Source organism: Falco biarmicus, chromosome 2 (genome assembly GCF_023638135.1).
Source record: "Falco biarmicus isolate bFalBia1 chromosome 2, bFalBia1.pri, whole genome shotgun sequence".
Taxonomy (NCBI): Eukaryota; Metazoa; Chordata; class Aves; order Falconiformes; family Falconidae; genus Falco; species Falco biarmicus.
This window is the reverse complement of record NC_079289.1, coordinates 114,990,433-115,015,660: the sequence shown is the minus strand read 5'-3', so window position 1 is coordinate 115,015,660 and position 25,228 is coordinate 114,990,433. Positions and strand designations below refer to the sequence as shown.

The window sequence follows — 25,228 nt, the reverse complement described above, 5'->3', positions numbered from 1 at the left end:
AAGAGCTCTGGTATTGGCACTACTCGGGGGAGGTTTGGGGGCTTCAAGAGCCCAGGCTGAACGCTGGCCTGTAGCTTAAGTTTTGCTTTGGGTAACGTGTAGCCTTTCATGTTCTGTTTTCTGTATCCAGGTGGATTGCATACGAGGGATGTAATTTTTTAGGAAAGCAGATTCTGCTGGAGCCCAGTGAGATTTCAAACTGGAATGAACACAGTGGCTGGAAAGTAATTGGCTCCCTTCGTCCTGTTAAGCAGGTACCGTGAGACTCTGAGGATTTTTTTAATTATTTTTTTTGCACAGGGTTTAGGGCACAAGTATCAGCTCTATCACTAGGTGTAATGGTGTTGTGCATCGTGCTCCTTAAATCAGGCCAAATGATGACAGGCAGAAGGGCCAACTGGAAGATTACTGAAGCAGAAAAGTCCTCTAGTGGCAGTTCCCGAGATCCGTGTTAGGCTCCTAAAGGGAAATAATTCCTAGTTTCTTGGAGCTGAGTTTTGTTTTTCTGAATGGCTCATTAGCATGTTCTGTAGATGCTCTATTTTTACCTTTTTGCCATACAACAATAATAATGAGAAACCCAATTCTACATCGGCTTGTTTCATAATTAACATGAATGGAAGCGAGAACAAATTTTATTGTGCTGTAGCCTGGATTTCCAAAAGAAGCCAAATTTACGCAGCCCCACCAGGTTTTCCCTCCCTGCCTCACCCCAAATAATGCCAATGTCAATCTCATTCAAAGATTCGGGTCTCCAGACCACATGGGTCTTAGGAGCTTGGTGAAAGGCAGATGGATGGAGAAGCAAGACTGGGGGAAACGCCCCTCATTCAGGGAAAAGCAGGTCCAGTGCTGCTTCTGTGCCTTTCCAAGGTGTGTGAGGTTATCAGCGGCACACGTGAGCTCCACAGCAGTCAAAGCACATGCTGCCGCGTGCCCAGCCATGCCGCAGCGGGAGCGCAGTGTCTGGGCAGGCAGGAGGAGGACAGGGAGTGTGGCAGGGAACGTGAGCAGTAACTCCACTGGAAAAGAGGTTTTGTTAGAGCTGCTTCTCACAGAACAACTTGTTTCCACATCGTGGCAAGTGCTGTTTTGTTTTTGAACGCTAGATTCAATTGGGAAAACCCAGCAGTGAACAAAAGTAATAATCTTTAGTCTTAGTTACGCATTATCTGCTTCCCCACACCCCTGGAAAAGTAAAGGAATTTTGTGGTTTTTTCCCCCACCGATGATTTGTTAGTCTAAGAGGTTAATAGCTCCCTGGAATTCTTTGGAATTGGTAACTGCCAAAGGATCCTATTTTGGCTCAGCTTTTGCAAATAATAATGAAAATAATTGGTGCTGATCTTAAAAAGAGAATTCTGTCTGGAAGAGCTTTTGTATTTGGTAGCATCCTTCCTCACACTGCAACCGTTAGCGGTGTTACAAGGCTTCCTTCAGGTCCTTTGCTGGGACTTTGGCATGTGGGGGTTGTGCAGTGATTTGGGGGGTTTTGCTTTGGTTTCAATCCCGCAGGCTGAGGGCTCCCTTGACTTTGTGCAGTCAGCTACCAGTGCTCGGCACTTCTGTGGGCATAATTCTTTTTGAGACAGGAGTAATGCTACAGACCCGCACTGCTTTGTATTTCTTCCTTCCGTCTCCGTTACGAACTACAAAAATAGTCAAGTCTGCCGGTGTAAAAGGCAGCACAAGAACAAGTGAAATGTTGGAAAATCAAGCAAAAGGAGAAACAAAAATTCTGCTCGGTGACTTCATAATACAAACCCTTCCTTGTGAGGAATAACTGTGCACTACACTAATACACGTTGCCTGGTGGGAGGCTTAATTGCTAGTACCTTCGGGTTTGTTTTAATACCAAAAAAAAGGAGATTGAAAGCTCCCAGAAGAAAACCCATGCCTGAGCTGGGGTTCCAGTAGAGCTGCCCTTTATGACTCACGGCTCTTTATTTGTGCCAAAATCAGTGAGTAACAGAGCAAAAGCTCAAACCCTGTAGTAGCCCTACAAAATCTCCTTATTTTTTGAGTAAACTGACTAAACAGGGATGCCACGTCAGTACCCTGTTCCCTGTGTACCTTCCAAAGCAACGGTGTAACTCTCTGCCGTATATTCCAGTTAATGGAGCTTGAAGCTGCTGGGTATGTGGCTCAGTAAGTTTTGTGTCCAGAGAATAAAAAGCTTGTGGAGCACAGCCCAGTTACTGGCCTTGGAATGAGTGAAATGTGCTGAACTAGAGAGATTTGCATATCACTGGAATTAGTTCTATAGACGTAAATGCATTTTTTAAAAAAAAATCAAAACTGCCGTTGCTGCTTCCAGCTGTCTTATCTGCATGTGAAAAACACTTATGCTGCTTTACATGCCCATTTGTTCCCAACAAAAAAATCATTGAACATCCTTGTCTGAAACTGGAAATGGAACGTAAACTTTAGAAAACCGCTGTAAGATGGAGGGGAGGCATCCTCACATCGACTTCCCCCGTCCGTGTGTTGTAACGGGCTCCCTTCGCGCTGTTGCAGCCAGCAGTGTACCTCCGAGTGAGGAACCGAGCCCAAGGTAAATACCTGACGGTTGCTGGAAGCCTCACGGATATAAGAGCAACCTCAGTGTGCGCATCCCCGTACAACGGCAAGAACACCCAGATCTGGCACTACTGTCGTGGACTCTTCAAATCCAAGGTGCGTTTCCGGACACTGGGCGCAGGGGGGTTGTATCGCCCGCTGTCCTTGCACCTTCGCTTCTTGCTTTTACTGTAGGCTAGCGTGGGCCCCAGGACAGCTCTTGGCCTCTCCCATGCACCTTAACCCAAAACTCTTACAACCTGCGTCCTCCCGCTGTGCACGGGCAGGTTTGATCCGTCTGCTTTGGCAAGCTGGACTGCGTTTCACATCTGTCTAACGGGACTGACATTCCTGGCAGTAGAAACCTGGTTTTGTCTAAAGTCGCGAGTTTAAGTGTATTACCTCCAAAGAGTTAAGAATTTCTCTGAGAAGTAGTACATGAAAAAAGCAAATTATTTTCTATTAACGCTGCTCCTGGTAGTCTGTTATTAATGTAAAAAACCTGTTGATTTATCATAGTAAGAAACATGGGAAGTAACAAAGCCCTTTGTTCAAGCAGCTGGTCAGTTGGTGAATAATCTCTCCCTAGCTTGCTTGCCAGGCTTGTTACCAGCTCTAAGCGCAGTTACTGCAATATGCTCGATGCCCGAGACAAGCTCGTCCGACACAAAACTGAGGCTGTGTGACCTGGATCTCACTTCCTCTCTCGTTCCTTAGGCTAACAACGCTTGTCTGGATGTCATTGGTGGCAGAGATGTGCCTGGGGCCAAAGTCGCGCTCTGGGCAGAACATGGGAAGGACAGGCAAAAGTGGAGACTCAATGAGGATGGAACCATCAGTTCATACCTCAGCGAACAACTGGTGCTCGATATTAAAGGTATTTTAAGAAAGGAAAACAACCAACTAAGCCTCACATGTTCTAAGTGCATTTTTTGATGAGGTTAATTGCCATATTCCAGCCCTTTTTGCATTTAAGGTTAAGTACTGAATCCCATCTTTCCTGTTAGGTTTATGTCCAGTTGCTTGACAGTGGGACGACTGGGACAAGAAACCAGAGGGCACAGGGAATCCTTGTTCTTTCGATCCCAGGGGTTTATTTGTTCAGGTCAGCTTTTCTACTTCAGGCAGGTCAGTGATGCCAATGGCAAGAAATGCAAGTTACAGAGGACAAAATGGTGAAGGAAAAGCAATCACGGAATAGATGCGGCTCAAAAAGAGAAAAGTGCCCGTTAATGTTTTCAGGCTGGTTAAAATTGTCGTTGCTCAAGTCCTAGTCCTCGTTAGCCATCCCGGTCGAACTACCCGACTGGAGAATGTCTGTTCCTCACGCACAAGTTGTTAAAGCCCTGCTGCTGGCGCTAGGGTGTCACCCCTAGGGAGAAGCTGTGGGGCAGCGGCTGGTAATGACCTTGGGAGCTCTGCAGTGCTGTCCCCTCAGCCGAGAGGTCTCGGCGCACTGGCGGCAGCTCCCAGGGTAGCCGAGAGCGGCGCTGCCTAGGTTGCTGCAAAATGCGATGTTGAAGGCTGGTGGCAGAGAGAGAGCACGTGATAGCGCTTTGGAATGCTCCTTTTCATGGATTTTTATTTATGGTGTAATGATAAAAGCGCACTGACATTTCCATGCTACGTGTATTCAAAGGAGGGAAATTTTAAGAACTTCCTGAGTTTGTGGTTGACGTAGATCTGCTACACCAAATAATCTCACCTGTAGCCGTGAATCTGTGTGTTTCTGCGAGAGCAATGCACACAACCATCCAGACACGTAGTGGGAGCTCAGTATCTGAGTATATTTGCCAAAAGCAGAATCTTCAGAGGTGCTGCCTCTGCCCAGAGGTACGTGTGAGGTCTGCGGTGCGCGGTGCGGAGCTCCTCCGAGCCCAAGCTGGCAAGTGGCTGAAGGAGACGAGCACACAGAGGCAGCGGGGCAGACACCAGCCCCCAACCTCATCGAAGTTCTGTTGTTCAGCTGGTTTTCCTACTTAGTCACACTTACTAAAGATGATGTGTAGACTTTTCTGAGTATTTCTTTTTAAATTTTTTCCTTTGTGATTTTGTTTTTAAGGAGGCAGTTACTATGACAAGAATCACATCGTTATGAATCAGCCGATAGACGACAAATGTTCACAAAAATGGGATATTGAAATACTGTGAGTAAAACCCGCCACACAGATGGACCTTGTGTGGGTAAACACCTGGAGGGGGAAAACAACTACTGAAGTCACACACCACTGGAACCTTAAGCAACAGCTCCTCTCTCCTTTTCTTGGTACCGAGCACCAACTCTAAACCAACTGAATTTTGCACGGATGCGGAAGATGGGAGGTTGTCTTCCTGCGAGGAAGGTGATTCTTAGAGGCCATTCTTATGAAAGTCACTGTTACTTGTCATCTGAAGTATTAACAGTAAAGGCAAAAGACTAGACATCGGGTTTGCAGGTTGTCAGCCACAAGAAGCAATATGGGAGAGGCTCTTTAGAAATGTTGTCTTTGCCTTCCTCTCAGACCGAGGGAAGCAGCTCCCTGAAGAACGAATGCACTGATGAGCTTGGAAAAGGTTGAGTTGGACTTCTATGGCCTGAGTGAAACCGTTTTGGCTTCAAGCGATCCCGAGGCTCAAATCGTATCTCTTGCTAAAATGCAATTTATTTTGTTCATAAAGACAACTTTGAACTGGAATTACCAGCTCAGCATGTGAAATGAGGCAACAGAAAACCTGCCTCTCACCCCTGCCGCTGCTGGTAGGCCTTTGTCTTCAGTTGTTTTAACCGTACCGGACTGCCAGAGTCAGGAACTGGTCTTGCTGACCCACGGCCTGTTTCCAACCCGTGAAATCGTGAGTTATCACTGAAGATCACCTGGAACGTGGAGCCGTATGTGCATGTATCAGAAGAGAATACGCGGGCCTGGGTCAGGCTAGGCCTCTGCAAGGGCTAGCTACACTTAAGAGCAGTGACGATTTTAACTCTAGCTGTATTTTGTTCTGATGTATATAGATTAATTTAATACAATGTAATTTGGTCTTGAAATCATGTCTTCCTTCAGAAAATAATTCACCCTAGTAGGTATTTTCAAAGGTGCTAGCAGCCTCCCTTTCAACACTTGTTTAACGTTACAAGCTCAGCGTGACTGCATGTTCCCGTTGCTGTGGCTCAGCCCAGCACATACACCTCGGCGCAGAGGATGAGGATGTTCCTCGACCTCAGCACTGTGCCACCAGCCCTCACGCGAGGCGGAGCTGCAGAGCTGTGTAGGGCTGCCAACACCTGACACTTATCACTGGTAACTACATTTGATTTCAGCATCGCTAAATTAATGTACTTCATTGAAAATATCGTATTTTTTTTTTCCTTATTTGTATATTCAGGGTATTATTTCTAGAACTATTTAAAAAGTTTGTTAGCTAAAGACAGGTATTTTAGTTTCCAAAAGCTGTTAACTATTCCAGTTGTGCATTCAAACAGGATTCATCCCCAAGCAAATAAAAACACGTAACCTGAAGTTTGCCACAGAAATGAAATATATGGATGTCTATTTTTGTATGGAGTTCTATATAATACTATTTAAAAAAAAACAAAAACACATATCTACTTGCACTTACTATTTTACATTCAAAATTTATCAGAAATCTGCTGTTTTAAGTAACAGATCTTCAAATGTATGTATGTATTTTTCCAACTAAAGCACATGTTTAGCTTTTTTTATGTAAGCCAGTCAGTATAGCAAGTGTTCTACATGTGTATGAAATTTTAAAAGGCTGTGTAGAAAGTTTTAGTCTTCTCAACCAGGAATGACTAGATCATGTTTGGTGTGTCAGTGTTATATAACAAAGCAAAGCAGGCTGTTGTACTTAACAGATCTTGAATGTAAAATGCTAAGCATGTGTATTTTAATTGTATAAAATATTTTTTAGGAGAAACATTTTGCTTGGTGGTTTCTTTTTTTAACAGACCAAATACAGCAATAGTCAGGCACATTCCAGTAAAATATTTCCCTTCAAATGGACAAAAAAGGAGTAAGCACTCGGACTGTGCTGTTACATTAGTTTGTATATTAAATGTTGATGTTCAAGTATTTAAATAACCATACTACTCCCATCAAAACCCACTGGAGTGAGCACTGAAGATACAGATTCCGGTCACAGGCTTGGGTTACTTTCATATTAAATTGGTGCTGGGGGAGGTCGAGGTTAAATACTATTAATACTGTTGTTTGGGTTTTATTCCAGTGGTGGCAGCATCTGAGAGGAAAGGGGTGTTCTTGGGCAAAGTCTGGCCCCCTTCGGCAAACAACATACACAGCTTCTGCTGAGCAGCTTTTGTTTCTCTCGGTGCAAACAGGTTTTCTTGCTGGTGAACTCTACAAATGAAAACCCAAGTTACTGGGTTTTGCACAAGGTCCTGGAGCCTGCTGTATGCGTACCCTTAGATGTCCACCCCTCCAGGCATACATCCAGAGGACAGGGGATAGCACAGCACCGGTGTTCCTACGCGTAACTTCAGCCACCCACAGACATGGAGCTATGGCTCACTGGCAACGAGCCGCTTACTTGTTTCTCCCGATGCCCATTTTCCCAAAGCTAAGGAAAGAAAAGTAACATTTGGCACCAGAAAGTAGCAAAGTATGTGTATTGCAGTGCTTTGTGGACAGCACTACGAACCAAAGGCTGGATGGATAAAGTCATTTAATAAGCCTTTCTCTCAAGGGACGCGTAATGGCCAGAAGTAGTACTTACAGGAGCAACTAAGTCACAAAAGCATCAAATAACTTCAATTAGACATTCAGTCCACAGCGACAAGGCAAGGTTTTCTTTCTCCGCATCTGAGGTAAGGTTAAGCTCTTTAACATTAACAGTGCTGCTACTCCAGATCTGCTTCAGTGCATCCAAGTATGACAAAGGAAACCGCAGTCCATGAGTCTGCTGTGGGGGAAAAAAAAAAATAATTTTTTTTTTTTAAATCCATCAGCTAAGTGCAGTTTCCCCTACTACACGACAGTGTGTTAGGCTGTAGGTACTGATCAGCAGGTAAAACTCCTCTTCCACATCACAGTGGTATTTCTGAGAGCATTCTCCAAAGGTGCAGTATTACCCTGCCACCTTTCTTAATACAAAAAATAGCTGAAATCTCTTACATGTTCTAGCACGCCTTGTAAGGTAGGGAGGCTTAAGGTGTGTGGCTTCCTCATGCAGATTCCACACTGAAGATGAAATAACTTTAAAATTTACACTCCTGTCAAACCTTCCCCATTATTTTTGGAAGGTCATACAAGTTTGTTTCTGCCACATGCAGTCTTCGGACACAGTTTGACAGAACCCCAGAGGACCTCCATTCCCATGGTGTCTTTTAAGGGCAGGACGGTGTTGTCTGGGCTGTGCACACATTGTACAGGTGCCAGTGCACAACCTCGGCTACCAGCATTCTCTACTCTAGAGGACTGATGAGATTTACCTTAAAAGGTAAGTAACCGCCTGGCAAAAAGCCTTGCTGTAATTACTTGGACAAGAGCAGGCTGTGCTCTGGTCTGCCTCTCTGGGGGTTAGCTGTGCAGACCTGTATTCCAGCGCTTCCAGTCACAGACCTAAAAGTGAGCACCTTACCCTCGTGAAGTCGAACAAAACGTCCCAGAGCTCACAGCCACTCTTCAGGAGTATTTAGAATTGGAGCGAAAGCACGGAGTTAAGAATGCAGATGGCTCATCTGCAGCGTTATTAACAATATAAAAAGCTTCCTCCTCACGTTTCAGTAAGAGTTAACCCTTTACTCCCAATGCTGACCCACCCCACCCTAAAATGGGCACCCTTCTGTGGTACGTTCTAGTGGCTACAGAACCCACCGTGGCATGAACATCGCGCATGAGGCACAGCGGTCCCTGCTACGACTGGACATATGCCAATGTATCCAGCAGCCTTAGTAAAGGATATGCTAAAGGACATGGAAGCTATTCCAGCCACTGCAGTAGCTTTGCTAGCCAGGACGTAAGGCATGTGCAAGAAATCCTATTAACACCTCAAAAACATTTAATTAAGCATGAGATTACATAGCTCAACTAATGACTGCCTCTGTGTTACAGCCTGAGCTCATCTGGGTGTGCAGGGGATGGGCAGAAACGCTGCGGGCGCTGAGGAACACAGCAGCACCCAGGCCCCCGCTACCACCTCCGTCAGGCTCAGCGAATGCAGTGAAACCCACCAGGGCACGGCAGGTTTTGGGGTGTGTTTGTGGGAACCAACCTGCAATGTGCCCTCCTCGCCAGCAGCATCATCTTCTGTCCCCATCATGTGAGTTTCTCTCCTGTTCTTTAAAGAATGATACACATAAACCATCTCTCTGCGAATTTCATCCTGAAAGACAGCAGGAAGAAAACGGTTACATGTGATCCATACCCTCAACACCATCTCAGTCAGGTGACAGCGTTAGCTCCGTAATTCTGGAGTCCACTGTTACAGCAATTCACCTCCCTAACTGAATGAGCCAACAGCCATCTGCTACAGCGATAAGGGAGTCTTCAAAACATCTCTGAAAATTTCTTTCCGACCTATAATCTTCTGCCTTAGTACTGCCTCTACTAGGCTCACAGGCCTGGTGCTGCAGAGAAAACAGGCCAGTTGTGGTGCACAAGAAAGTCTTGATGAACGAGTGTGCAGCAATAGGTTTCCATTCTGATACACATCCGTCTTAAAATTCACGTGCCTGTTATTCCTTGGTCAAAGCTGCACGAACCACTTCAAGGTTCTGTGGGCAGGTCTCACAGTGAAGCTGTGGACACAAGCCTTGCATGTGTGCTGGCATTCAGGGTTTACCTGTATGACATCAGAAGGCAAGGCAGCAAAAAAATTGCAAAAAAAAGTTTCCAAAACGTACGCAGTCTCACAGCAGTATGGATACAAACAAAACAGAAGAGAAAAATCAGAAAATTGCAGTATGTCTTTCTTGGAGGGAAACACTTCACTTGTGCAAAAACAATTGCACAATGTACATCCTGTGCCCATCCCTGCCTTTTTTTTTTTTTGTAAATTTTTGTAAATTAAGACAACAAAAAGCACTTCTACAATTTCATACTAATAAACCTTCATAGCTAAGAAGCAGTCCGCACACAACACAATCCCAGGATGTCAGCATCAATTTTGTGGATGCCACTAAGTAGCAACTTAGTAGTGCCACTGGCACCCACTTAAGGTAACTTGGGAGTGAAGACTAAATGCAGCACAGTCAGCAGCAGCTGCAACCAAGAGAATTCTCTCTCTAGGGAACGTGATTTTATAATTTATTCATGCTCTTAAAGAATTGAAAATAAAATAAAACCATTTTCAAGAGCTACGGAGGCCATTTAGCAGCTATAATGCTCTATCTCTTCTAACCTCAGATAAAAACCATGCATCTACCATGCAGAATCACAGACCAAATTTAGTTCTGTAGCTGCCCTCCAGAAGGCAAGAGTGTGCCATATCACTGCTCAACAACAAACCACCCCGCGATCTCCCGACGAACCCGAATGGGATGCAGGATTCAACTACGTGTAACTGCACAACCCTGTTAGAGCAGTTCAACAGAGCAACAACTCACACAGCTCGCACTCGCACTCCCACCCCGAGCACACAAGGGTGGTTTGTTATACTCACAGAGTTCTCTTGATCTGGTTCCACTGTAATGATAGCATGATCTCTAAACTGCAGTCTGATTTGGCTATCTATTTTTGGCAGTTTCCCACCTAGAGACAAAAAAATTGCTGGTTAGAAAGGAAGAAAACCAGACAAACAAACAGTGCAAACCGAGCCCTCCGTGCACTACCCACTCTCTGTGGGCAGATTTTTTAATAACCTAGGTTTCAACAGCCACATGTTGTCAAACCCAGGGGTGGGGAAGTGTAGTTAGAGCGAGATTTTTAAATTCTCTCGCCTTTCCAGTCTACAAATAGCTGTAATAGCAAGCTAAAGCATAAGGACAAAATCTACCAGTTAAATATTCTCAGTACACAGCAGTTTATTAAAGCTGCTGCTTTCAGTGTAGGACAACCTTTATTTCACCCAGAGACACACGTCATCTCTTCCACTAGACACGGAATTAACCAAGGTGTGCAAATTCACCCATATTGCCTAGCACAACACACAGCTGGTGCCAGGCTACGATCTTCACCCACCATAAACCACCAAAGTCATAAGAGGCAGAGTTAGCAACACCTCTACCACGTCAGCCAGTTTTGGAAACTTCAAAATCTACCTGGAGTCAAAGGGTCAGAGTTACATCCCAACCAAGGTGGCAACCGGTTCATAATGAAATCCTTCTTCATGTCAGACGATCTCAGTTCAATGGTGTTTTCCAGACGGTCTGCAAGCCTTCTCAAAAGACTACTCAGGTTTTTTGCCGAGTCAGCTACCTCTACCTGCTAAATATTCACAGAGTTGCTCTCACATTAATTGAAGCTAAACACACTAGCCTAAAAAGGTACACTAAAGCAGGGAAAGTCTGGACACACTTTTATTTTTGCAAAGGGTAACATTTACTCCCAAAACAACACACTTTGTTTCTTTTACACATTCCCCACCAGCTGTTCACACACCACACTGATGCTCACGTTCCCTCACTCTGGGGCTACCTGCAATGCCAAAGGACTTGCAAGTGTCCTTGAAAGACAGACTCTTTCCTTCTGCATGCCGGTGAGCTGATCAGCAGCACAGCTGGACTACCATGAAGAGGTCACTGAACAATTTACAGCTTTGTGAAGTTCTAAAGATTCAAAAGCTTGGCCTGACAGGAACTATGCCTGTCTGACAGCTTCAAAGCAAGTAGCATCACTTTTAGAAGGAAACAAGCCACACAAGGACAATGCGACATGAAAGAAAGGCAGCGCGATGAACTAGGCAATGCTTCAGATGGAGCAAACCTCAGAACGGTCAGTCATCCTGAAGACTTCAAAAGAAGCGGTTGTGCTGCTAGGCAAGATACTGCCACTGCACTGAGCTTTCAAAGCGTATCAACAAGATACATGCTTGCCTCAGTGCTGCAGTTTCAGCTGGATACGCTATTATTCCCTTAATCCCACCTACTTACCATAAGCAGTTGCCTTGGTATGCTTGTCCGCAGCGCCACATCTTCTTTTGCTGTATCAAACACAAGGCCAGGAATTGCATCCAGTAAGAAATCTCCCCAAGAGCTAAAGGACAGGAAGAAAAAAAATTGCTAAAATAGTTGCACTGAAAGAAAACAGTCATCCTAACCCATGTCAAGGGCTGGAAATGTAGTGCTCCGATGCCACATCTGCTTTGTGCCTTTGGCCCTTCCATTAGCGCTCTGTAGTTTCATGCAATAACTCACTCCTCTCAGCTGTGTCCTCACTAGGCTCAGGTCAGTGGTGCTCCTACAGAGGGAAGGAATTGGCTTAAGAATGGTCCAGTTTCTTCTGATTCAGATCCTTCCATTTACCAGTGGATCCGGCTTAAAGCTGACCTCAGTACATAAGCAATTCCTACTGTGGCCATTAGTGTCCAACCGCACGTACGTGCGGCGGCCTCACTGCACACAATGACGTGCGTGAGGCTGGTGGCATTTAAGAGGCATTTTTGGGACACATACATCGACGGAGGAAATGTACCCAGTGTTACCAAATCCAACGTGGCATCTACAAACTTAATTATGATACCAGGAACAAGACCCCTACCTATCTCTACAGGGTTTTTAATGATTCCTAACAGGCAACTTGTAGGTGTCTTCCATGTGTTAAATCCCCATTCTTAGCTACATTAAAAAAAAAAAAAAACAACAAAAAAACCACCAAAACTGGCCTTTAATCTCTGTTCCCTGAGTTCAAGAATAAACTAGAAGAGGGGAGGGAGGACTACTGCCTGCACCTTCTTTGCCTAGCTTGAGTCAACCTCATCAGGAACAGGCACTTCTCCCCCTCATCCTCAGAGGCTGGTTTAATGGGCAAGCAAGCGCCCAGCACCCAAGGCTGCCAGCAGAATCCCACCCAGCTAGGGCAGGCAGCAGAGCAGGGCCCGTCCTCCAAGGAACACTTCACCCTCCGCTCCTGCCCTCCCTCAGCACTCCCTGTTTGCAGCACTGATCTCTAGACACTACTTCAGTTTAAAAAAGGAACAAAAATATGACTTGTTAGTCTTTTTTTTTGTTTTTTTATCATCTCCACTTAAGTGTTCTACTGTCTGCTATACTTTGGGAGGGAAGGACCCTGGCTGATTTTAAACAGAATTAGACATATTTCTTACTGCTTCCTTTCCTTTGCTCCCAATCTCCATCTGCCAGCAACTATCTTCGGCTGTTCATTGCTTTTCCAAACTGCCCTGCTTATAATGAACTCACGCACACAAACCCCTTTCTCTGCGTCCTGGGATCTGGCCCAGAGGAACCATCCTCCAGCGCACAGCAGAGCCCCTTTTGTCTTGGGTGCCTAAAAATCCCTGAAAGTTCCGCCTCCACCAGCACTTACCCCCCTCCCAGCTCCTTCTGCACATGCTGCTTCCAGAGCACTCACAAGTCCAAACATCCTCCATAATAAGGACAGCTATTTTCAATGAGTTCTCTTCAATTTTCCAAGGAAACACTTCCAGAGCATACTTCCAGCTACGAGCCAAATCAAAATACCAGACTGCACCAGGACTGCTGCTCCTTTTACCTGTGCTTGCTGAAAGCAGGTGAAGAGGCAGGCTCTCACGCTTTGTTACCAATAACCTTAATGGATGACGATTCTACTTTTTATCCTTAGAACAGCACTCTTCAAGCTTTTCCTTTTTCCTCTCCTCATTCTGACAGTGTCCAGGGAACATGCTCCCTGACAGCTCCGCTTCTCAAGGAAAGCAGTGGGCTGGCATTAGGCAGCCATGGAGAAACTGCACTGACCCCACGCAAGCCTGTCAGGTCTCCAGCCACCCTGTTACGAGGAACCCAATTCACACCTCCCCAACACTACTTGACCGGTAACTCTGTCCAGATCAAGCTGGACAAACCCCGTCCTGTGCGCTCAGGAGGACTCCTTGCACCCGTCAGTAACACATCACTCCAGGCCAGCCTCCACCAACAAGCCACCCACTTCTAGTGTCACTTTTCTGTCTGTTCAGTTCACTAAACCAGGGGAGAGAGAAGCACCAGGAAGCGGTGAGACACAGAAGGCAGCAGAACAGAGGAGAATCCCTCGCTACTGAACTCCCCACTGCTCACCCTGAATAAGCATCAATCCTGCCAAAAGGCTCAGCACTAATATTGCCTTCTGCGTGACAAATGAAGTCAAACACTCTTTGCAACAGCAATCAAAGCTTACAGAAAACAGGTTTTGGGGGTTTTTTTTGGGGGGGTGCCTTCTGAATAGAAGAATAGAACACGAGTGTGAATTAAAATCAGCTGAAGCCAACTTTTATGAAGACTTACACCTCTAGGCGTCTTTATCTTAACCCTCTCTCCAACTGGGAGGACTGGCCACATCAAGAGTTACCAGCCGTATTGGCACCCTGGGCTTCCAGAATGGTACAGCTGGTGGTTAGAGATTCATCTTACAACCATCCTGAACAGGCCCAGACTTGTTCTGCCCTCTTTTGCGGCTAGTAGAAATACTTCCCAATTCCTAACTCAGGCCAATGACTCCAAACCCAGCACCTGAGAAGCTGATTAGGTGGCAGCAGCATTTGCCTGTGGGATGCCAATGTTTCAGTGGGCATCAGGATCAGACGTGTGTCGAAGGAAATCTGACTTGCATGCAGGGGGTAGTTGATGAAAAACACAGATAAGTAGAAAATACTTGCAAAGGAAGAATTCGTAGCTAGTCTGCCAGAATAGCTGTGGGCGACTATCAAAAGTAGGAGGAAACATGTCGAAAGGAGTAACTCAGTGACTATCTGGGTTATGAAATGAACAGTAACTTCAGCCAGTGGTAAGAGTTGGGTTTTTTTAAATGCAACAGTGAGTTTGCAGTTGTAACATGCTCCACATTAAAGTCTACAGCTGGTAAATAATAAAATAACCAATTAAAAAGCAATCAAGCTTGCTGCATGAAAACCTAGTAAACAGGCTGCTTTAAACAACAAGGCTCTCACTCCCTTCCTTCCCCCAAACCCCAAACTTTCAATTACTGCTACCTAAACACTGGCTTAGATTCTGTTACTAACAGCAGGGCACGTATATAATAGTGGGGTACCTACATATATTCCATGTCAGCACATCTCTAGGGGGAAGGTGACATGCCCAATCCCTGTGTTACCCACACAAAAACAAACCACACAAGAGCTAAACAGAATGAACACAGAAAAGAGCTAAGCCAAGCTCATTAAAAGGTGGTTGGTTTGTTTGTTTTTTTAAGAAACAGGACATCACTTCTTCAAAACATCTGTTTCAGGTTTGTACTGTACACACACACCATCTGGCAAAAGACATTTTCAGAAAAGCCATACTAAAACAAACAAACAAACAAACAAAACAAAACAAAAAGAATAATTACTTGTTTTGGTAGGTACTGATGGTCACATGTGTGGAATAGGAGATGCCAAGAGGAGTGTCAGCTTGGTGAATAGTCCCTCTTGGGAAGTACAGTAAGTCACCTGGCTGCAAGAAAATGAAAGAGAACTGATACGTTTAGGGCACCTGGTCAAACCTTATCGCAGTCAAAAAATAGAGAAAATACCCTCTGAGCAGACAGACTGACATTCTTTAAAATTACAAAATAGAGAGATCCTCCACTGTACACGTCATTGAAGTAAAGCACTCTAAGCCAGAAGTCTAACACCTTAAACTTTCCAACTTACTGCACCTTCTGTACACCTGTCTGAAAACAGGAAGCAAGCTTTTAACATTATAGAACATGCACACTCCAACCCAACTGCATGAAGGGGACAAAGAAGCAGCCGAGATGAACCTGCTGACAACACAGCAGGCTAGCAGAGGAGCAGTGCAAAGTGAATTTGGTCAGATCACATCAAAAGAAAAGGTCAGTATTCCAAAGAGCCAAAAATTCTATAAAGATAGTAATTTTACAACACTGTTGTCTGAAAAAAACAAGTACAGCCTTCCTCCTCCCTATCTTTCTTCTCACCTATCTAAATTAAATCTCCACACTGATAAAAATTTAGATTAGGAAAGTCAAGATAAGACAGAAGTGCAAAGCACATGAAATTGCCTCCAAGGCTTCTATAAATGTCTATATCGTTGAATAGCATGGTCACAGAGAAAAAATCATAAAGCAACAATGGTGAAATTTGATTCCATTTTCATTTTACCATTCCTTAAATCTGGTCACATCACCAACTTCTAAGAGCCTACCAGCTGTCTAACACAGATTTTTTTCAAGTGAATAGTACCTGATTTTTCACTGAGTCGAAAGGTCTCTTTAGAGTATGAGGCTTCACAGGACTCTGCAAGATCAAGTCTCTTCATCCATTTATAACAAGCTGTAAAGCATCACAGATGAGCTATGTACAATTTACTTGTTCTGAAGCAAGCCTCTCTCTGCCTTTAACAAACTGTCTTCCTTACCAGTGCAGGGACTACACTAACCAAGATTATTTTGAATTCTCCTCATTTCCTATGTTTCACATCCACAGCAAGAAAACAAGCTGGAGGGAGGGTCACACAGGGCAAGGGGAAGAGAGCCCTGAACACCTACCAGAGTGATGACAAACTAGTCTGCAAAAAAAATAGTTCATGCTGTAGCACCCCATGCCTACCACGAAGAAGCTGGGATCACGATTTTCCAAAGCAGTCTTTGCTGCAAAGCCCAGCTCTTGCTCACCTTTTCTGCTGGGCAGTCTCATCAACATCATTCACATGAGCCAGTAAACACAACACTCTTCAATTAAAATAATCAGAATCTTCACAGACTCCAGCTAGCAACACCCCAACTGGGACAGGAGAGGGCATTTGACAAGAGACGATGTGGGTCTGAGCACTTTGCCACCTTCTCACTTCTGAATCACAGGAAGGAGGGGCAGGCAAGGGAGAAGTACCAGCAAATGAAATGGAAAATCATACATGAAGGTGCCTAGATAGCCAGCTACCAAATCAGCTCTGGGCTTGACAGCAATAACAAACCAGCCATGGCCAACAGCCCGTCACAGCATCACCAAAGTCACACTGCGGCTTGGGATCTTACACACAAACCAGCATGCCTTTGCTCTCTGGTGGGAGTTTTTGGTGGGAAGGGAGAACACCACCCATATAATCTCGAACTGGTCCATGTGCTCTAAACTGCCCAAGGATGGCAGACTGCAGACAGAAATGGAAAACAGGATAAAAGAAATATTCTAGAAGGATGTTTAGGGAGGAAGTAAGAGTCATCTGACAACATCCCTGTCACAGACAGCTCCAGACAGACAACCAAAATCTGACAGCAGCCACCTGGAAGAAATGGGTCACAGGAAGTGAAGAACATCAAACAGAAGAAAAAGAAACTAAAAACTTGGATAATTTTTAAGCCCTTTTCAGAAGCCAGTATTTTAACTCAGCTCATGTCAGTAAATCGGCTAGCGGAATACATCGTAATTCCATAAAAATCAAAACCATTGAATTCCAGCCCAAAATGTTCCAGAAATTGAAAAGGGAACTGTGATTTGCTAGTCTTTGCATCACCCAACACATCATGACAACCGAGTATTACCACCTGTGAGACTACACAGCTAGTGATGGCAGTACCACATCCAGTGTGTCACACCATTCATAAATATCTACACCCAAAGGCAGGTCTGAGCACCGGGCGGAGCGGAGACCTTCCAGAGAGCGGCCCTACGACAGGCCACAAGGCAGGGAAACTAATGAGGCTTCCAACACGGAGCAGGGCTGGCTGCTGAGTAAATAACCTGCTTCAAAAAGCACAAGTACGTAAAATGGAACGGGGCAAGTACCAGACACCCTGCTGTCAAAGGGGCCGCACTCATCAACCTTCATGAAGTGCTCTTTTTATTCCAAAAAAACAGCCAAACACTTGATTTTCAGGTTTGGAAAAAGAAAAATAAAATTAATACAGTGAGTTAATACGGGATTGAGTTAATGCTTTTGTTTATCAGCCAAGAATAAATATTTAAATCTAATGCACTAGAACAGTGACAGCCTTCAGTAAAGCAGTAAGTCTTAGTGCACAGAATTAGCCGAATTATAAAGAGCACGCAGAAGCACAAAAATGTTTCATAACCATATATGAACCCAGTGGTTTTTCTGCACACAACTCTGCAAACACGATCCAGGAGTCCGGGTGCCTAACTTGGAGAATATTGGAGAATTTCCAGAAATAACTGGTTTCTTGGTCCATTATTTAAATACTAAAGCAAAGGATACCTTTGAAAAATGATAGGTTGGACAACTATCACCCAAATTTCTTGTGTTCAGAGTGTTTTGTGTGCCAACCCTCCGCTCAATTTCACAACCACGATCATTCAGAATACTGGCTTCAATAAATAAGCATTTTAAACATGACTACTTTTCTGGCAATCACAGCCCAGACCACATACAGCAATTCAGTTATAATACCTTCAACGTGAATTCATGTGTGGCATTCCCAATCCTATCTTCTGATTCAACATTATATTCCCGAGCTAAATGCACCGTTGGTTTATAGAGTCGCCAATGTTTCTCGCCCTCGAGCTGAAGAATAAACACCTGCAAAAGGTCATAAATGAAAATGAGTAAGGAAGCCCTGCTGCCTCTCACACATCCAACCTATCAGAAATTTTAAACCCTCTCCTGACTTGGAAAGTCTGTAAAACCATGCCAGAAACCAGGGACAGAAAGCAAACAGAAGTGACACAGGCGGCCTTTCTGACAACAGAAGAAACAGATTTCACACCCTCTGCTCTCACCTACTCCACAGCATGGCAAACAAGATTCCTCATATCATTTTTCAGATGTCTACAATGCAGAAATTTACATCTGAACTATTTCTTTAGGCTCTACTTAGAGACAACAGAGAGGAGCTGTGAAGTGTGATCTGGTTTATCCTAAGGCAGGCAACTGGAAACCCCAGTTTCTCTCCAGTGACTTACATTAAGTCCCAGACAACTAACTTCGAAGTAAAGCCTGCCAAACAAAATTTCAGGTCTTATCACCATGCACCAACAAACAGGCCATCAGAAACTTCTAGGGGATGCTGTCAGCTGGGGGTTGATGACATACACTAGAACACACAGGCTGCAGAGCTGCTGAACAAGCATAAGGAAGATGAAACTCCAGATGTATTTAATGGAAACAAAAATAATACAAAGCTAAAAACACATATAAAGGGGACTTTTTAAGTGGGATGGCCCAACTTTTTTTTAATACAGTGCCTATTTAAATGTTTCTTTCAGAAGCTAATTTAAAACGCATTTGGACCACAGGACTTCATCATACCAGTAACTTCCTAAAAACAGCAGGACCAGCAAATGGGAATCAGCACAGTCAGCCTGCTTTCACTGTCCAGCTGGAGAAAGAACAAGTACTTAGTGAAGGAAAAAGGACTTCCAGATTCTTGGGGGTCTGAATGAAGGGAAAACGAAAAAAGGTCCTAGAAAGCTTCTGCAGCTGGGAAAACAAATTCTCTTTTCATCTAACGGATATACCAGGTCTGGAAACACACTTTACATTAAATTACCATTAGATATTACTATTAATACCTTTTCAGTAAAATTGTAAAAGAAAAACAACTATAAAGAAACACTTGCAACCAATTACCATTATGTTTTCAGTGGAAAAAACATTTTACTATAGGAAGTTATTTTACAAAAGAGATGGGGTGAAATAGCGCACATGCAGGTATCCACTGCCACGAGCAAAAGCCTGCACAGTTTCACAGACAAGGTTGTGCTGTCCTACCTCAACATCATCGTAGTGAGGGGGAAGGCCCTGCGACCCCTGGGGAGTAATGTAAACATTCGACCCAACCAGAGACCCGAAGTAGCACTCCAGCTTCTCCTGAATCTTCCACAGCTCCTCCTTCAAAAAGAAACAACCCTGTTATTACGGCAGAGCTCAGCCAAGCCAGACCGCCGCCGCGCCCACAGCCTCCCTGTCGCTTGCGAGGTTTTTCTGGAGAATGATCACATCCTCACAAGGAGACAGAGGATGCGAAGGCGGATGCTGTGTATGAGTGTTTCTCCTGAAAGCAAGCACTGTAGACCCAAAGGACATCCGCTGTGAAGGTAACTGGTAAGTCAAGAAGTCTGGTGCCACAACATCGTGTTGACATTTGTTCTCTTCCCTGTACCGTTTTTAGGCTGCAAAAAACAGAGGAAAATAAACCACCCATCATCCCACGAACAGCAAAACATATTAAGACACATAAAAAACCACACAGGACTTGATTGTATGGGCTAGTATCAAAGACAGCATACAAAGGTTAGAGACCTTTTTCCAGTGACTCCAATTGTTTGGGTATATTAGAGAACAAACTTTACTCATCCACATCTAACACATGACAGACAAAGCACCGAAGCGGTGACTCTCATATCAGAAGGTGCCAACTACCAGACCTGCAGAAGTGCAGCTTCAACCAGACTTTACACAGCTTCAGCTCCAGCTCCAGCTCTGGATTTCAGCGTCTGCCATGCAACATTTCAACTTCACCTGCAGATGCCCCTGCCACAGGCCATTATAGCTACACCCGAACTGAGATCAGCCAGCAACACTATACTTGGGACTCAGCTGCGTATTTGGGTCCTTACAGACCACTTCACAGTTAAACTGTGACATTTAAGTTAATGTCAAATTAAATGTTGACACCATGGGACAAAAAAAGGACTACCTAAATCCAAGTACCCACAAGTATCTGAGTCCTTTACACAACTGTGCAGACACCACCACCTCATTCTCATACATGAAAGTTGCACAGGCATGAAAAAGAACAAGACAGAGAGAACACTAAGCTAAAATGGGCTGGTACACTTCCATGGTGCAATTCAAAGCCAATCCATTAGCAAGAACGGTGGAGCATCCTGGAAATATTTCACATTGTTTCACACCTTGCCCTCCATTAAAGGAAAGCAAAAGCCCCTATTTGCACAAGGAAACAGTGGGGCAGAAGGGATAATTTAAGTAGACAGATGCAGAATCATCAATTCTGTGCATCTATTTTTTTCTAAGCTTTCACATGACAAAGCCATTTTTTAAAAAAGAATTTCTAATGTTATAGCATGAGTCAGATTTTGTTCTTACAGTTGAGCACCGAAACATGATGGGCAGTGCAAAAGTATAAACCATGTCTTAATTAATACAGTTCACGTGTAGATTTCAGCAGGTCATTGATGTCAGCCACTTCCCCTGGATTTACTGGGGACAGCCATGAAGCTGTGTCTAGTACAACTCAAGCAAAGTATACCACGCATTAATTATATTCAATGAAATAATCCAACCTTAAATCTCTGAGGCTGATGAAACTGTATTGTTGCCTTTTTCTGGTCAAAATCCTTCTTCAGCTGCATGTAATTCACTTTGCCTTCTTTATTTAAAACTTTCTTTTTTCCATTCACACATCTGCAGATATTTATATCTCGCCCATAGTATAGACGCTGGCTGCACAGTTCCTTCAGATCTGACAACTGGAATAGGGACTGGTAGTAAGCAGCCAGCGAGGGATCATCTCTCTGAACAAGCAGTGGCTTTTGCTCCCAATACTCCCTGAAAAACACCTCCTCTTTGATGGGAGAGATCAAGCTTCCAAAGAGGCTCTCCGGGCTGTCAAAATTCATGATCAACGGAGAGCAAGCCGCTTCCACCTTTGCTCGTTTACACTGTGCCTGCATTTCTTTTCCCATTTCAGCATGCTTCCCTCCTTTCTTGGGCATGTTCCTGTTCAAAAGGAGAGAGAATCAAAGTGTCAACCAGTAACACAACCTCAAGAGCTCACAGGCCCAGAGCAGCTCCTCTTGCCTTACCCAGTGGGATATCAGAGTATGCTGGGAACAGCCATTTTCAGATGCTCACTATTTGCTCCAAGCAGCAAAAAAAGAAAGCCCGCAGCAAGCCTCCAATACTCTCAAACCTCAGCAAACTCCAAAGGGCTCTACTGGGAGCCGCTGCTCACAGAAGCTCAAATCCCACACCAGACTTTATACTAAAACCCACATAATTAAACCTGATGTCTACACAACAGATCTTTACAGATGCAGGAATCCAGCCACACAAAGAACCTGTGGCAGACTGGTCTTCTGTAGCAAGAACTGCTTAAAAAAATTAAGAGATATAATGGCAACATGCAGAGGGGGGCGGAGAGAGGGGACAGGATCAGAAACTTGTACCCTATTACACTTGAAATGCATTAACATTGTGGGGGGAAAAAAGCACAGTGAAGACTTCTTACAACTTTCCAGTCAGAGCACAATACAGGAGGATGTACGGCATTTCAAGCGCAGAATCCAACCAGCTAAGCACAGTAGCTGGTGCGCAGTGTGTTAAGGTTAAGCTTTCCTTTCAAGCTGGCTTACGCATCATAAACCCAGTGCCTACACAGCTGCACAGTTACCAGACTAAAGCTTTAGCAGGACTCACAGAGAAGAGTGCGGCTGCAGTGAGGGGACACTCGCATTAGCACATCATGCACTAAGGGCTACACAAGAATACAATGAAAACACAGGGAAATGTGGCATGGAAGGGGGGAGGCCAACTGAAAGAGACTGCGGTGAGCGAAGAAGGAATATGTAACCGGGTTCAGTGGGCTAGGATGATTCAGTTGGCAGGAGGGTTACAGCAACTTCCACAGAAACAGAAAAACCCAGAGCAAACTCTCTCTGAAGGTGAGAAAAAACCCGTGAAATGGCTCCTCTCCTGCAGGTGAGGCAAGTTTTAGGAACATGAAGTACGGGCACCTACTTGAAGCCTCAGGCCCTAGGAACAATTTTATGCTAAATTATGCGGCAGTGCCAGGCACCTGGTGATGCTCTCCAGGCAGCAGCAGTAGCCCACATTTCAGCCTCTGTCAGGATCTCCATACTTGAAATCCCAGGTTTAGCCACCCTAAGTTTACATAAGAAAGGGAACTTTCTGTTGATGCTATGCAATTACACCAAAAACTAAAATTGTAAGATTCTGCTTTCCTTTCTGCCATGCTACCAAACTTTGTGGTTTATGTAGAATAAAAAGAATTCTTTCATCCAAGCACAGTCATTTAATTTAAAGTTGGAAGTCATTTACTTTGTTTTTCCAGGTAGGTAATATGGCTGTGTATCATTATGTAAAAACAAAAAAGTTAATTCACAAAGGGTTTAGCTGCCAAGTTCTCAGGAAATAAAGGCAAAAATCAAGTAACGGTAGGCCTAACACCACAGTATGTGCAGACGTACTTGCCTTAAGTCTGCACCAGCATTTCACCCCTCAGAGTAGCCCAGAACACCAGGCAGCAGTAAAAGCCTGCCTGAGAAGCAGATCTAAGAATCCTGACAATGAGCCAACACCAAGCCCTTTAGCACCACAGCTTGCCTGCTAAGTCAGCTCAGCCAACTCAAAATGACACAGGGCATGTCTGAGCAAGCTTGTGAAGCCAACACATGAGGAGGCAGAGCATGCATTTGTAAGGAAAAAAGACAGCTTTACTTCCAAAAGTAAATGCTCTCATTTATTAAGATGCTTTTATTTACACAGAACCCTTATCATGAAACTTACAACTCTGGTTCTGGTATCTACATGCAGTACTAGGTTCTCTGGTCCAACAGCAGGACACCCTCATTGACCCACTATACTCCTGGGCAGCGTTTCATCAGCAGTTCCCTCAACACTAACCTACAGTCACCTCAGTCCTACAGGAGGGAATCCACATCACCACCTTCCCGAGAGGACGGACATTCCTGGCTGCAGCAGGCTACGGTTCTCCATGACGCAAGGGAATACTTCAAAATTAAGACTGAAAATTAGTCCCCAATTGCTAGCAACACCTGAAGATGCTGCCAGCATTGATATCTACAACCGATGCCCCCAAATGCCAGCCACAAAAATGCAACCAACCCTGAATTGCCAGTTTTGAATTCCAGACCTAAATCCATCACCCCAACCTCTCAGCTCACTCACACCGTATTTCACAAAGTTAAACTCTGATATGTACTATTCATAGTGTGCTGTTCTGTTGCATTTTGTTAAGTTATTACAACTGTAGAACCAAAGAATGGTTTGGGTTGGAAGCGGCCACCTAGTGCAATCTACCTGCCAGGGCAGGGACACCTTCCACTAGATCAGGTTGCTCACAGCCCCGTCCAACCTGGCCTTGAACACTGCCAGGGACGGGGCGTCCATGACTTCTCAGGGAAACCTCTTGCAGCATCTCACCACCCTCATCCGAAAAAATTTTTTCCTTGTGTCTAATCTAAACCCATCCTCCTCCAGTTTCAAACCACTGCCCCTTGTCCTGTTGCTACAGGCCCTGGTAGAAAGTCTCTCTGCATCTTACAGTATTTCAGTATTGAAGTGCTGCAATAAGGTCCCCCCAGAGCCTTCTCTTCTCCAGGCAGACCCACCCCACGTCTCTGAGCCTGTCTTCATAGGAAAAGCGTTCCAGCCCTTTGATCATTGCGGTGGCCCTCTGGACCCGCTCTAACAGGTCCCCGTTTTGTGGTGGGGACACAGTACCCCAGGTGGGGTCTCACAAGAGCAGGTAGAGCAGAATCACCTCCCTCGATCTGCTGGCCAGGCTTTTGATGCAGCCCAGGACACCGCTGGCTTTCAGGGCCACCAGCGCACATTCCCAGTCATACCCAGTCACCTACCAATACCCCCAAGTCCTTCTCCACAGGGCTTGTGGAAAAAACACAGCCGCAGAACAGGGCCCTGCTTCGCACAGAACCAGGTATTTCACGTCACTATTTTTCACCTCACACACCAGATGTACCCGTTTATAAGCTCAGGCCTCTAAAGCGGCCCAGCAGCTGCAGGTGGGCTCAGCGCCCTCCAAAGCAACGGGCAGGGAAGAAGGCCACAGCGGTCCTGAGGCCACACGGCCCCCGCTGTTCCCCCTCACCGCACGGCCCCACCAGGCTACGATTAAGCTTTTTCCAGAAGGCAAAAACGCAGACACCTGTGCTCCTGTGCCCGCAGCAGGCACCAGGCACCAGGCAGCGCTCCCTGCCCCCGGCCTGCCTCACCGCCCCACAACACGGCGGCCGCGGCCGCTCCCCCGGCGGCTCAGCCAGCCACGAGGCGCCGCCACCAGGCGCCCCACACCCGCGGAGGGGGACCAGAACCCGCAGGGGCGGCGGCCGTGCCCGCTCCCCCCGCCGCCATCAGCCCCCGCTTCCCCCGCGGCCCCCTCAGACGCGGGGCTCGGCCCGCACTCACCGGGCCGCAGCGGGCGGGGCGGGGCAGGCGGCGGCAGGCAATGGCGGCCGGGCCGGGGCGGGAGCGTGTCACGGAGGTGGCGCTTGCGGGCGCCGCGGCACGGCCGAGGCTGCGCGGCGGCGGGGCTGAGGGGGCCGGGGGCGAGACCTCCTCCGGCGGCCCCTGGCCCGAACCTGCGTGGGCTGCCGCTGTGGCGGCGGGGGCCGCGCTGCCGCCCCCGGGAGCTGTGCAGAAGCGCGGTTTGCCACTGCGAACGCTTTGCCTGCTGAGGGGGAGGGAGGCAGCTCGGAAGGCGGGCGATTTTTCACGCCATTTAACTTCACTTATCGTCAACTTTTTCATTTTTTTTTACTCCCAAACCAGAGTTTTATACCGGTTACCAGTTGAAAACGTAACCTGTGGAAAAAAATATTTCATTTGTCTACCCAAGTTACTGAGCATGTACATGTGAGA

The 25,228-nt window shown here is 45.6% G+C and overlaps 2 protein-coding genes across 4 annotated transcripts in view; one reads left to right on the top strand and one right to left on the bottom strand.

The window, feature by feature from the left end:
- The window catches only part of CRYBG3 (crystallin beta-gamma domain containing 3), a 94,602-nt gene extending 88,126 nt beyond the window's left edge, over positions 1–6,476 (top strand). The window contains exons 19-22 of the mRNA XM_056329771.1: positions 131–254; positions 2,518–2,676; positions 3,277–3,436; positions 4,622–6,476. Coding sequence (XP_056185746.1) covers positions 131–254; positions 2,518–2,676; positions 3,277–3,436; positions 4,622–4,710 — 532 coding nt within the window. The 3' untranslated portion in view covers positions 4,711–6,476. The remainder of the gene's footprint in view (positions 1–130; positions 255–2,517; positions 2,677–3,276; positions 3,437–4,621) is intronic.
- On the bottom strand, positions 6,423–25,004 carry RIOX2 (ribosomal oxygenase 2). Of its 3 annotated transcripts, XM_056329773.1 has the most exons (11): positions 24,776–25,001; positions 20,869–21,304; positions 19,334–19,453; positions 18,014–18,142; positions 14,997–15,100; positions 11,606–11,708; positions 10,775–10,940; positions 10,177–10,265; positions 8,788–8,898; positions 7,291–7,476; positions 6,423–6,914 (listed from the first exon to the last, which is right to left on the bottom strand). In XM_056329773.1, exons 2-10 carry the CDS (start codon positions 21,298–21,300, stop codon positions 7,315–7,317), a joined length of 1,416 nt encoding a protein of 471 aa, XP_056185748.1. In that variant the 5' UTR covers positions 21,301–21,304; positions 24,776–25,001; the 3' UTR covers positions 6,423–6,914; positions 7,291–7,314. The 3 variants fall into 3 exon arrangements, with proteins under 3 accessions (XP_056185748.1, XP_056185750.1, XP_056185747.1); XM_056329775.1 differs by lacking the exon at positions 6,423–6,914 and having other exon boundaries at positions 7,223–7,473; positions 24,776–25,004; XM_056329772.1 differs by lacking the exons at positions 6,423–6,914; positions 24,776–25,001 and adding an exon at positions 23,231–23,248 and having other exon boundaries at positions 7,223–7,476.
- Positions 25,005–25,228: the final 224 nt, after the last annotated feature.

What these genes read in the sequence shown, in the direction of transcription:
- RIOX2 (XM_056329773.1), bottom strand. Translation starts at nt 21,300, where the DNA reads ATGCCCAAGAAAGGAGGGAAGCATGCTGAAATGGGAAAAGAAATGCAG. An exon ending in ATCAGCCTCAGAGATTTAAG is followed by an intron (nt 19,454 to 20,868) that starts GTTGGATTATTT and finishes TTCTTTTTGAAG; the next exon opens with GAGGAGCTGTGGAAGATTCA. An exon ending in CTCACTACGATGATGTTGAG is followed by an intron (nt 18,143 to 19,333) that starts GTAGGACAGCAC and finishes GACCTTTTGCAG; the next exon opens with GTGTTTATTCTTCAGCTCGA.